Source organism: Dysidea avara, chromosome 1 (genome assembly GCF_963678975.1).
Source record: "Dysidea avara chromosome 1, odDysAvar1.4, whole genome shotgun sequence".
Taxonomy (NCBI): domain Eukaryota; kingdom Metazoa; phylum Porifera; class Demospongiae; order Dictyoceratida; family Dysideidae; genus Dysidea; species Dysidea avara.
In genome coordinates, this window is record NC_089272.1 from 43,331,185 (window position 1) to 43,344,466 (window position 13,282).

At 39.2% G+C, this 13,282-nt stretch overlaps 1 protein-coding gene across 3 annotated transcripts in view; it reads left to right on the forward strand.

Annotated features, from left to right (window-relative positions):
• The window catches only part of LOC136265078 (uncharacterized), a 40,563-nt gene that overhangs the window by 19,838 nt on the left and 7,443 nt on the right, over window positions 1-13,282 (forward strand). Inside the window, exons 1-7 of one of the 3 annotated variants that reach the window (XM_066059871.1) lie at window positions 953-1,073; window positions 7,887-7,987; window positions 8,105-8,392; window positions 8,445-8,729; window positions 8,784-8,854; window positions 8,906-9,119; window positions 9,618-9,703. In XM_066059871.1, coding sequence (XP_065915943.1) covers window positions 7,924-7,987; window positions 8,105-8,392; window positions 8,445-8,729; window positions 8,784-8,854; window positions 8,906-9,119; window positions 9,618-9,703 — 1,008 coding nt within the window. In that variant the 5' untranslated portion in view covers window positions 953-1,073; window positions 7,887-7,923. Of the gene's footprint in view, window positions 1-952; window positions 1,074-6,955; window positions 7,343-7,886; window positions 7,988-8,104; window positions 8,393-8,444; window positions 8,730-8,783; window positions 8,855-8,905; window positions 9,120-9,617; window positions 9,704-13,282 lie in introns of those variants that run through there. The other 2 variants (XM_066059865.1, XM_066059876.1) reach the window with 2 other exon arrangements.

Sequence of the window (13,282 nt, forward strand, 5' to 3'; positions counted from 1 at the left end):
GCACTACTCCAGCTTGTTTCAGTACTTTTTATCGATGTGCTACGGTCCCTACTCTAGTTGAAAATTCCATTTTATTATTATTTTTTTGCAAATAATTATTATGACTGGTGAACCCATGCATATCGCATCAAAAGAAAGAAATGGTGGCACTGCGCACCCCAGTTATATCAATTATCATCTGAAAAGTGAAGTATCTATTACGCTTCATTGTCGGCTATGCTCAACCGGTTACACAGCAGTAACTGTTCAAAAAGCACCTCTGTGATCAAAGTAAAAGTAGCCACTACGAAAAATACAGACTATTCCATTGCAAAGGGTATCCATCATGTGCTATCACCAAATTAAAGGCACCTCTCAGGCCAAAGTGACACCGAACAGTAAAAAATCAAGCCCATAGCCATAGCCGTTATCAGTCAGTTACTCAGTCAGTCAGTCAGTCACTAGAAAATTCCATTAAATAATTTTTTTTTAAAAGTTCCATAGCAACATGATGAAAATATTTTGGCCATGCCCACACCTTTGTGGTCCCTACTATACAGTACTATTGTACTGTATGATGATGTCTTCTACCAGTGATGCCTCACATGAGTAATCCTGCAGCCTAAAATCAAGAGTAAGATTTATGATTACTAAATAAGTGTTTCTATAATTGCTGTATTCTAACATTATTATATGCACAGCTATACCACATTTTATAGTAACATGAAATCTATACAGAGCATGGTTAACAGCATGACTGTGTCTGCTGAATGACTGTAGCAATAAAATTGATGTGCCTTTTTACAAAATGTAATCTTGAAATATTATTTTTAGTTAGCAATTAGATAAAGTATTTATTAAGTAAGTATCAGAGTGCAACATCAGACCACCTGCTAAAATTAAATTAAATTTCAATGACATCATAATATTAAGAAATTCAGTTTCATAAATCTAATTGCAATAAAAATGCATGTTGCCTTATTCCATTAGTAGTTGTCACAGCTTCTGTGATATTAGCAAGGGTTCTTGAAATATCCTTTACTACTACCATTACTAACAATTTTGTGACAGTTCATAACCATAGCATATGTCAAGTACGTTTCTGTAGTAATGTTAACAATGCAACTACATATGTAGCAATAAATCTTGTAGTATGGTTCGTGGGCATGCAGATTAAAGGCTGCCGCCAGTGTTACAAATCAGTTGTAAACTGGTTTACAAATAATTATAGCATGGCTAAGTACTCCTTTTGGCTACTAATTAGTTCAAAGACTTTGAACGAAACCATACACCAGACCAAAACAGGAAGTCACGATGCAAGGCTAGTAATATCAAGGACAGACAAGGAAGTAAATCGCTCTGGGACGAATGAACACACCACACTGCACTCGTCTGAACGAATGGGAAGCAGTACAACCGCTGGACTGAGTCGGTATCTATACCACACGTTCGTTCGCCAATAAATTAAGCTAACCAAGGCTATTATAGTGCTGCACCACTCAACAATGAATATCAGACACTTCAGCTACACCCGTCTAAATGATGCGAAGCGGTACAATGACTGGAATGATTGTCATTGGTGATGGCGCGCACCTCGCACTCGTGCTTAAACGCACTACCAATGAATAAACTAGCTAACAATGAATTAACTGACCATCAATACAGTATTATTAGTGAGTAAAATCGTGCCTTGTACACAGCGCTCAGCGGTACATTGTAGCCAATATTAGCGTTGTGTTCTTGTTCCAAATAGGCGTGGCCCTTTGATCTGCGCACGCCCCATACCACAAATCTGTTAGAACACACCAATTCGTGGTGTCGCGTTTACAAATCAGATACAAACCTCATGGGTGTGTTACAACTATTACATGTGTACCTTGCCATGTACTGCAACATTTATGGTGTCCACTTTTAGTGTACACTTAACGGCTTTGTGAAAAATGTTAAGTGGTTGAGATGCAGTGGAAGAGTGGTGCATGTGTATATGTATCTGTATGTATGTTCATAGCTTTGTAGCAAGACCACCTGGCAACTACCTTCACCTGCAGCCGATCCTTCAAGACCTCCACACTCGTTTACCTACATTTGGTGACCCTGTCGTGCCAACAACACTTGGTGAACCTGCTACATCAGTGACCTAGAAGTGGATCAGCTACCCCTATAGAAGGACTAGCTACGCTGCTGATATTTGGTGACAACCGAGGATGCAATGCAACTACGCTCGACTCACTGAGCACTCGTCTCTCACCACACGTGTAACTACAGTGTACCCTCATCTCCCCGCTGGACACTCTTCCACGTGGTGACTCTCCTCACAAGCGACACCAGCGTCACAGCTCTCCACTCGAGTCCTGGCACCCACTGGACACTAGCTACCAGCAGTCAACTACGGCTCATCCAGCAACATTTCCAGCTCCTACAGGCTCACCGCTCGAAGCAACTAGCTCGCACATCACGCCTCTGGACTGTTGAAGCATCGCTGCAGAGTTCTGCACACTGCTAGCTATTACCACTTACAAACATTCTGAGCCAGCTCACCACTCAATTACTCAGCTGCCTACTTCCGCGAACAACACAGCAGACCATCTCAACAGTGATATTGATGCATCAACTCTGCTCCTGTTCTGGACAGCTTCTGCAGCTCACTCACCAACTCAACTGGCCACTGCATTCAATCAACTAATTCAAGTTTCCTGCTTGCTGCTGACTGACCCACATAATATGGTTTTCCAAACCGGTGAAGTCAGCACCATTCTCCATGTCACACAGACACAGACCAGACAGGCTCGACTGCAACCTCTTCAGCAATGTTGAATTCATCACTGCTGCTGCTCCCTTCTCACGTTATCGTTCACCGTTCGCTCACTGGAGGGGGAGTACTGTAGCAGCACCACCTGGCAACTACCGGACAATGGAAGCCTACATACATCAAGAAGCCATACCAGCAGGAAGTCTACAGACATCATAGACTGAATTAATGCATACACCTCACTTAGGTAATTTTTATGTATTGTATCGCTTAGTAACTGCTTTTGTATAAATATGTTGTACCCTTGTGCTTTTATCAGTTGTGCTCAAGTCATACTAAAGTGGTTCAGTGTCCAGTCATCGAACACGCTCCTTCACTGGCGAGCCTTGCCACAGCTTTATGAAATCCAGATCACATCCTGGGGGGTGCACACTGCCTGAAGTTTCTAAATTATATTACAAAAAAGGAAACCAATCAGTACAAGGAAACATTAACAATTTAAGTATAGGAATGTAGAAATATAAAGTAACAGATGAGAAGTTGCCTACACCTGCAGCACTAGTAGACATTTTGTCCCTACTTCAGTTGTAGCTATAGTGTTGACAAGCTACATTATATAACTGAAGTAGGAATTAATTAAATGTGCACTAGTGTAGCTGAGGGTGTAGGTGATTTACCTTGTTTTGTTACTATATATGTGATCCCCTAAACTTCCCTTGTACTTGTAATTATAAAGTTTGTAGTGAAGTATTGCAGTGTGGTGACCACCATACTGTATATAGTAGTAGGGCAAGCTAAGCAACAGTGTGCAGGATGTAACTACAGTGGCAACAAAGCTATGTAGAGTGGGTAACTGCACATCTTTTATCAGTAGCCAGGTAATTATATCACCTACTCCAGGGATGTACCCACAGTGGTTGGCAGTGGTCGGTACCGACCACCACTCAAATAAAATATAGTGATGCACCAATACCACTTTTTCACTACCGATCCGATACCGATACATTTGAGGCCGGAAATGGCCGATACCAACGTTGAAACCGGGTCACTACTGCTGACCCGGATGACCCACTGACCCGGATAGCAATCCGGGTCAGACCCGGATTTGACCCGGATGTGACCCGGATTGACCCGGATTAATTAAAGCCGAGACGTGTTTCGGCTAGTCTCGAGCGAGCGAACGAGTCTACATTTTGAGCGTTCGATTCGTGTTGAGTAAATATTGCAACTTCAGCCTAGCTGTAGGTTGAAGACCAAAAAAAAAAAAAAGGTCTTAACCTACTGACAATAGCTACCCTCGCGTGTGTTGGTAATGCGATAAGTGGGCGTGGCTCACGAAAGAGCTACGCAATAGCATTTATAAGTTTCCACGTCAAACGAACAATTTCGTTTCTCACGTGATCCAATCCGGGTCAGACCCGGATAAATTGTAAACCGGATCAGACCCAGATGACCCGGAGAAAATGTGACCCGGATGACCCGGATGACCCGGATGACCCGGATGACCCGACCCGGTTTCAACGCTGGCCGATACTGATCTGATACTGACACTTTGCCCCACAGGCATTTCTCACAAGAACCAGCTAGTGATTAAGCTTACTTTGCTAATCTCATCAACTGCAGTTTTGCTGGTTTTGTGGCTATCAATTTTGCAAAGTTAACAGTTTGTGGCTGCAATGAATCTTATTTCGTGGCTTACTTCATACTAATAATGCTAGTGGCTGGCTTCTTTTAAGGAATTCATGGCTTATATCAGCTTTGCTCAACTCTGTTCGATGCGCTATGTATGCTGCCATCTTGATAAGTAATTAAATGATGTCATTTAAAGTATTGGTTGGCCGGTATCGGGCATTTATAGCTTTACCCATGTCCAATACCGCCAAAATAGGGCCAATACCGATACTAGCATTGGTATTGGTGCATCACTAATAAAATAGCCAACCACTACAAATTCACCTCTGACATACACAAGTTAAGGCCCCCATACAACATTTCTGGATTCATCCCTGTCTCTTGTAGCCACCACTATTATAAACCTGGGCACTGTACTTACTGATTAATATCAAGCACTGTAATTGATGAAATATAGAAATTAAAATGTTGGAAACTGAAACAAAGTAGACTATAGCCATACAGGACATTGCTACAATATAGAGTGATACACAGCATATTTGCGGCAGTGTAACAATAACTCAACCTATTCATTCTAGTCAGTGTAATATGTGTGCATTACTGTATCTACTCTATTGACGGACTGAAATATAGTGCATGTATTTACTATCACATGAAGTTAACACTGATCATGAGGTGTAATATCATAGTACTGTTATATTAGGGATCACAAAGGTTTGGCTTTTCTGGCCAAAAATATCACCCTAAAACCAGCTTCACAACACCTCCATGATGGCTTGGCAGTATTGTTATGTATAATCATGCCCAAAAGTATCTTAATGCTTCCAGTAGATTACTACAAAATTTATTTATTGGAATTTTCTGACTGACTAACTTAACTGATGCCTTCAGACAAGCATAACTCAAGGCTACGGGCTTAATTTTTCACTGTTAAACATCACTTCAGCCTGACAGGTTTCTTTTGGTAGCACACATGATAGGAATCGTCCATATTTCTGTACTGATTAAATTGATTGCAGAAGTGCTTCTTGTACTGTTTTTCATTTGTAATGCTGTGTAATGGGCTGAAAATAGTTGAAACCAAAGTGTAATGGCCACTTCACCTTTTCAGTAATTCATAGGTGGGATGCACATTCAGACAAATAACAATTAATCTGGTGTCATTCTTTCTTTTGATGTAGTATGCGTAGGTTATGGATCACAGGGAAAAAAGAGCAATATGTTTGCAGATATACAAGTGGACATTTATAGGTATAGGTATAGACTGAATTAGGGATTAAATGTCCACTTGCATATCTGCAGGTGTAGGCAAGTTTCCTGATTACTTTTTTCCTGTGGTGAGGTTAACTTAATCCCCATACATGTAACAGTTATTGGAACAGTGTTACCTAATCAGGAAAGGGATATTGGTCTATACACACTGCATCATTCAGCACTTCGTAACATTTAAAAGCTCTCTTACTAATATGATCGGTGAGAGTTCAATAAATGGACTTATGATTTCTGTGACTGTGATCAGAATCAATGAAGTGCAGCATCAGTAAATTTCATCCACTCTTTCATAGTGTTTATGCATGTGACTGCTGTAGTGAGTGAAGGATATGATATCACTCTACACTTTCCTCGATAACATCATGACTGATAGGGGAATTTTGCACTCTTAAGATTGCTTGGAAGATTGACTCTAATGATGATCATTTTAGTTTAAAATATATATACCACATCTAAATTCCCTTTAACAATCTTTTTTTGCAACATGACACAGTTCAGTAGTTTGTGATTTCTCTGTTTTCTGCTAACTTAATTCAATCAGTTACAAATGAAATTATTATATAGTTATTATACCATGCCTGAAAACTGTTTTATATCTCAATGTGACTATGTGCTGACATAACTGCAGATTTAATCCAGCACAAAACCTAATTACTGGTTTTACAAGTAAACAGTTTTAAATGTATTGTGGTTATGGTAAACATACATCTTGTGGCATACTGGGACCCATTGCCAATTCGCCAGATGAAGTATATTTATCAGTGGTTGTTTACTGGGTGTGTTGTGTGTGTGTGTATTGAACTGTACAGGTTCACATGACATCAGCAGTGTAGAGAGAGAAACCTGTCACATAAACAACTTCCTTCATGAGTTACAGTATATTTAACATGTGCTACCAAGTTCAAGATCACTGAAAATCATAAAATGTTGATTATTAAGAGGTATCACCCTGAATGATACTAAATAGTGTGCTTTTTATACTACCGCTACCAGGTGCTTATGAGCCGCCTTCATGAGCTGCTGAAGGCGGCAAAGGAGCATGAAACTTACGCTGCCTGCCGGGTGCCATCGAAATCCAAATTCATAAGCGATTAGTTCCCATATAAGGAAAACAAAATCTCATTAGTTGACGCCATACACTAATTGTGTGCAACACTCGTAGCAACCTATTCAAAAAACGTGACGTAATTTGAATTGTAATGGAACCGAGTTTCATGCTCCTTTGCTGCCTTCGGCGGCTCATAAGCTCCTGCCGCTTCAAATTTCATCTAAAATCATTGGCTTGACAGCAATTACTGCAGATCTTGCATGTTGTGGTTAGCCATATAAAATTAAACTATGATATAATTTAACAGTATGGCTTCATTCTATGTGTTGTGTATTAGAGCTGACATGTACACCCTTACTGATCACCAACAGCACCATAACATGCTAACACATGTATATATCATATGACTATGTATTTACAGTTTGTAGCTCGATAACTGTACAGCTAGACCATATAGGTATGCACATATAGCTATGGTATAGCTATATAGATTGAAAACAGCATTTAATTTGTTGTGTTGTTAAAATAGAAGCCAGATATTGTATGGTTAGTCAGTTTAAATATTATAATAAAACTAGACATTTCAGTTATACTATTGGAGAAGCTTGATGACTTGACATATACTTACTGTTGTTTTAACTTTGTCAGTGATCTTATGCAAAGTAAGTTATGAAGTAGCTAAGTGGTAACAATTATTCTTTGTTGGTATACAATCAACTAGGCTTGTTACATGCTTTTACTGTTATTGTGGACATATAGAATCTAGAAACACCTGTATGGATGTTGGATAGGCATATAGAACATTGCTGACATTAACTGGTATTGATGATTATACAACTGTCAAACACAGAGTCTTCAAATGCATTACTTAATCAGTTACAGAAATCATTTTACTAGCATTACTGTTTCACATCTAAATATACCTACCTGTAGCTATGCAGGGATACATTACGTATTGACAAAATATTACTTTATGTAACAGATCTATAGGGGCATGTCCTCAATGACAGTCACAAAGATATAGATATTGTAATACAAATTACTGTAAGGGTGGTGTCAGACAAAGTGTACCAACTTTTATTATAACAACAACATCTAGTACAGTATGTACAGTAAGGTTGTAATCACTGTTGTTTCTCAGTTATGAAATTTTGCCCTGTGTTAAATATATATCTCTGCCAGCATTATGTACATGTTTTATTTTAGTTATCACAAACCTGTAGACTTGCGTTGTGTTCACAAAATGAAGTTCATAGCCATTGGATTACTTATCAGTTTAGCAAAGTACTCCTTACAACAGAACTTTAGTAAGTATACTATATGTAAATACAGTGCATGTAGTAGAATGCTAAAATTACAATGAAAGCAGTTAACTCACAAGAGTTCAACAAAATGTTAATAAATTTATACTTGTTTCAATGCAGCACTCACTCAACCAGCTACTGGTCCTAGTATAACATGTGAAGGAAGTGATGTAACTCTACAATGTGTGATATTGCGTAATGGAGTAGCAGTGGATCCAGATTGGAGGAGAAATGGAACACTCATTGATTCTAATGTTCTTACTAATCATCAGTTTGCGTTCAACCCTACATATAATGCTAACACTGATCTTGTGATCACTAATGTTGGCCTGGAGGATAATAACACTGAGTATGAGTGTACTACTAGTAGTAATGACATTACTAGTTCCATAGTGTTAAATGTGACAGGTCAGTTAGGTATATTTCTTATCATTCAACAAATAATTTTAACCTCTTGTAGGGTTTCAACCTATTGAAATTATAATTGTTGACATTGGTGTGTGTTCAGCATTAGTGAGATTGCCAAGCAGTATAAATGATGTTTGTGGTCCCTTTGGATATAGTGTGCAATTACTCAATACTGATAGTGTTTTGAAAAACATGGCTACTAATGACCTTGACATTCCAATGCCCAACCTTGCTCCAGATACCAACTACACAATTAGAATTGCTGCAATGCATATGGATAATGCAAGAGTGGTAGGAATGATTCAGGAGGGAATATTTAATACAACTAAACCAACAGGTATGTGACCATGAATATATGTACCACATATTATGATTACTGTGCTATGACAAGATGAAATCTTTAATGCTACATGGCGTTGTAATGAGACTAACAGCTGTGGAATTATTGCTAAGTGGACAACTGTACGTATGTTTAAAAAGTAATATAATATTTTAATCAAAAATTTGATGTAGATAACAGAGACTATTGAAAGTTGTTCTCCAATTGTGAAGTTGGAGTTACAGGGACATAGTACATCCAGTGATACCATAACTGTTGATAACCCAACAACTACTACAAGGTCATATACTGTCCTAATTTGGGTGAATCGAATGATCACTAATGCTGTACTGATAGCAACATATGATGGTGGAATAACTAGGAGTAGTGATCAAATTGATTTTATTGGTATGTACAATAGGGGTATTGTGATCAAATGTTGTAACACGCACATCATAAAATTTGTAAGCTAATAAACATACTATGTAGCTAATCCAATATAGTAAGATTATACCCATCTTTCACCACATTTTAACTCTAAATCTATGTATAATGGGACATGTTTGTAGCAGTACTAGTAGTGATACAAAATCATATAGTGGCATTAACAAGACACTAGCGGTAACACCAAGGCTGCAATGTAGAAAAAAATTTCTTTTATAGGTATGTATTGAACGTATCTGCTACTTTTTGTCTTGTAGTACCAATCTGATACTGTTATATAACAATATTACAACAGACATATGATTTTCCAATAGCCCTTTTATTATTAGTGCAACAACAGTATGACATATTGCATTGCCAAGTGTAGTTGGCTGGTCACTAGCTACTCATCCTTGTATATTTACTTGTACATAATTTATGTTTTTCACTGAAAAATTAATTATTTTCTCCATTTATGTATAGCTGGATCCAACTTTTTGTTACATACTCTTGAGGGAGTACTTGTATTTACAAATAAAGAAATCAGTGTAAATGCAAAATGGAGAGGAGTAAGTCGTGTGCATAACTGTACTGAATGGAATGTTTTATAGCATGTATTATCAATTTATCATACAGTATTGGTTAGGTAAAACTAAGCTCAAACAAGCTTTCAAATCGACCCGAAACGCTTTCAACAAGTTGCTACAGATTTAAAAAAAAATTTATTTAAAGGAATTTTCTACTGACTGAATAACTGACTGACTGACTGACTGACTGACTGACTGACTGACTGACTGACTGACTGACTGACTGACTGACTGACTGACTGACTGACTGACTGACTGACTGACTGACTGACTGACTGACTGACTGACTGACTGACTGACTGACTGACTGACTGACTGACTGACTGACTGACTGACTGACTGACTGACTGACTGACTGACTGACTGACTGACTGACTGACTGACTGACTGACTGACTGACTGACTGACTGATTCCTTCAGGCAATATAATGGCTAAGGCTACATACAGGCTTGATTTTTTCACTGTTCAACATCGCTTCAGTCCGATGGCATACAGCAGTGCATACAATGCATTCTTTATGGACTTACCAGTGTCCTCCTTTGTGTCCCATTCATCTTTGCTGACAATGAAAAGTGTCGATTTGGCAGTAGCATGTGATGGCTTCCCTTCGTAGCAGAAATTGTCCGTATTTTTCATAGTGGCTACTTCGATTGCAGCAGTGCTTTTTGAACAGTTCTTGATTCATACTGCTGTGTAACGGATTGAAAATAGCTGACAACCAAGCATAATGGATACTTCACTTTTCAGATGATAATTGATATAAAGTACCTGGGACGCATGGCGCTATTTCTTTTAATGTGGTATGTGTGGGTTCACCAGTCACAATGATTATTATTTGCAAAAAAAGTTAACAAACAAGTAAACAAAAAAAAAATGGAAATTTCAACTAGGGTAGGGACCATAGCACATCAATAAAAAGTACTGAAACAAGTTAGAGTAGTGCACGATATTAAATCACAGTAAAACAATGAGAAGTGTTATATCCCTACTGTGCTCAAAACAATGCACAGTAGGGATATAACACTTTTCATTGTTTTACAGTGATTTAATATCATGGACTACTCCAGCTTGTTTCAGTACTTTTTATTGATGTGCTATGGTCCCTACTCTAGTTGAAAATTCCAATTTTTTTTCTGTACTTGTTTAGTTTAAGCACCAATATAAACATAAACTAAAAATTACTAGTTTAGTAGAATTATGTACTGCACATGTTCATTTCTTGGTACAAAGGTACATGGTCATTTCTTTCTGTCAAGATACAGGGATATGCTACTACAGTATGTTTAAAGATAAGACTAATATATTTTTGGTATAATTTCTACTTCAGCTGACAGAAATTAGTATAGCTGCAGGTGTAGATGACCTCCCTTGTTTCATTGATTTTTTGTGGTTTCTACTCAAATGTAAAATGTTTAGTTTTTCCTATACGCTGTTTTTGTTTGTTTACTTCTCAGTAACATGAGTAATTGCCATCTCATACCACATCAAAGGAAAGAATGGCGTCACACTCATAAATTGTGTTACTGAACACATGCCTTAAATTGTCAATAACTGAAATGTGAAATCACCATTCCGCTTCTTTTTCAGCTGTGTTTCACTCATTACACAGCACTACGAACAAAAGACAGTACAAGAAGTGCCTCTGCAATCAATCCAGTCACTATATATATACATGGAAATAACTGTTGAACACATGCCCTGACTATCAATTTTGAAGTGACACATTTTGCTTTGGTTCCAGCAATGTTCCACATGTTCTACAGCATTGCAAATGAAGAACAGTACGAGAAGCACTTGTGCAATCTATCCAATCACACTACTGAAAACAAAGCACTGAACCCATGCTGCAAGTTACAACTAACAGGGGTTAATCTAGGGGGGGGGGGAGGAGGGCACAGGCCCCCTCTGGGTTAGCTATTGCCCCCCCCCCCCCCTAGGTTTATACCTAAAGCCTTGAGAAATGGAAAGGTTTAATTGATCCCAAAGTTGTATAATCCAATGGTCAATATTCAATGGCATCACAGTAAAATTTCACCAAAATTGAGTAGATTTACACCTAAATTTTCAAAATTTTCCTGGGGGAGCATGCCCCCAGACCCCCCTAGAATCCGAAGCGACTCACTTCGCCCCCTCTAGGTTTATATTCTGGGTTGAGCCCTGACTAATCAATACCTAATAGTAAGTATATATGTATATCATAGTGGAGAAAGAAATGGGACACAAAAGACATAGTTAAGTCCATGATGCGTGCACTGTAGCTGCTCCAGTTCAAAGTGGCATTGAACAGTAAAAAAATCAAACCCATTGCCTTAAGGCATCAGTCAGCCAAGCAATCAGTCATTTACAGAAAATTCAGTTCATTTTTTTTTGGGGGGGGGGGGGGTTGGCTCAGTTATGCCTAGGCAATACTGCTAAGCTATCACTGCTGTACTGTATGATGTGAGTGTGTGTATGTGTGTTTGTAAATCTGTGATGATGAGGCAATGGATCATCAGACATGCTGTAAGTGATACACTCTATATTTTGTGAATGGGATTTATAGTACAACTAAAGTAATTTGTACAAGTTTCAGCAGGTTGTAATTAAGTTTCAAAGACAAAATAATGTACAAGTGATGGTGTACAGATAATATCACTATGCAAAATTAGTATGCATTGCATCAGTTACATTGCAGTACATTGTTTTCATATGTATCATACAGTACTATCGTAGGGACAAAGAAGGTGTGGGTGTGGCCCATGATAAAAAAACCTGCTTGATTTCCTTCGTGACAACATGACAGTATTTGTTGGGAATAGTCTGGCCCAAAAGTGCCTTCAGATCAACTCCATCAAGTTGCTACAGAATTATAAATAAAAAAAATTATTAATGGAATTTTTTACAGACTGCCTGCCTGCCTGCCTGCCTGCCTGCCTGCCTGCCTGCCTGCCTGCCTGCCTGCCTGCCTGCCTGCCTGCCTGCCTGCCTGCCTGCCTGCCTGCCTGCCTGCCTGCCTGCCTGCCTGCCTGCCTGCCTGCCTGCCTGCCTGCCTGCCTGCCTGCCTGCCTGCCTGCCTGCCTGCCTGCCTGCCTGCCTGCCTGCCTGCCTGCCTGCCTGCCTGCCTGCCTGCCTGCCTGCCTGCCTGCCTGCCTGCCTGCCTGCCTGCCTGCCTGCCTGCCTGCCTGCCTGATGCATTCGGGCAAGCGTAGCAGAAATGTGGCTACAACCATGGCCCTACTTCTTTCACAGAAACACTTCAAATTCACTTTAGAATAAACCTTTGGTATATTGATAGCCATGCAGCATGTGCGCTATTGTCTTACTTTTTTCCATATGCTAGAGCAGCCATAGCACAGTACAGCTTTGATCTCTGGGCATGCACGTTTTGCAGTGTTACTGCACTAACATAGTGGAATACACACGTGGGTACTTAGTTCAGTGAGTTGTTCTCCGTTGTAGATGTGATGTCGCCTGCCACCAGCAAATGGACTGCTTGTAAAATGGTATATGCAAAACTATTGTATGAAAGTAGACTATTATTGTGAGTTAGTTTGGCGGAGGTGCATGTAAGTGAATTAGTC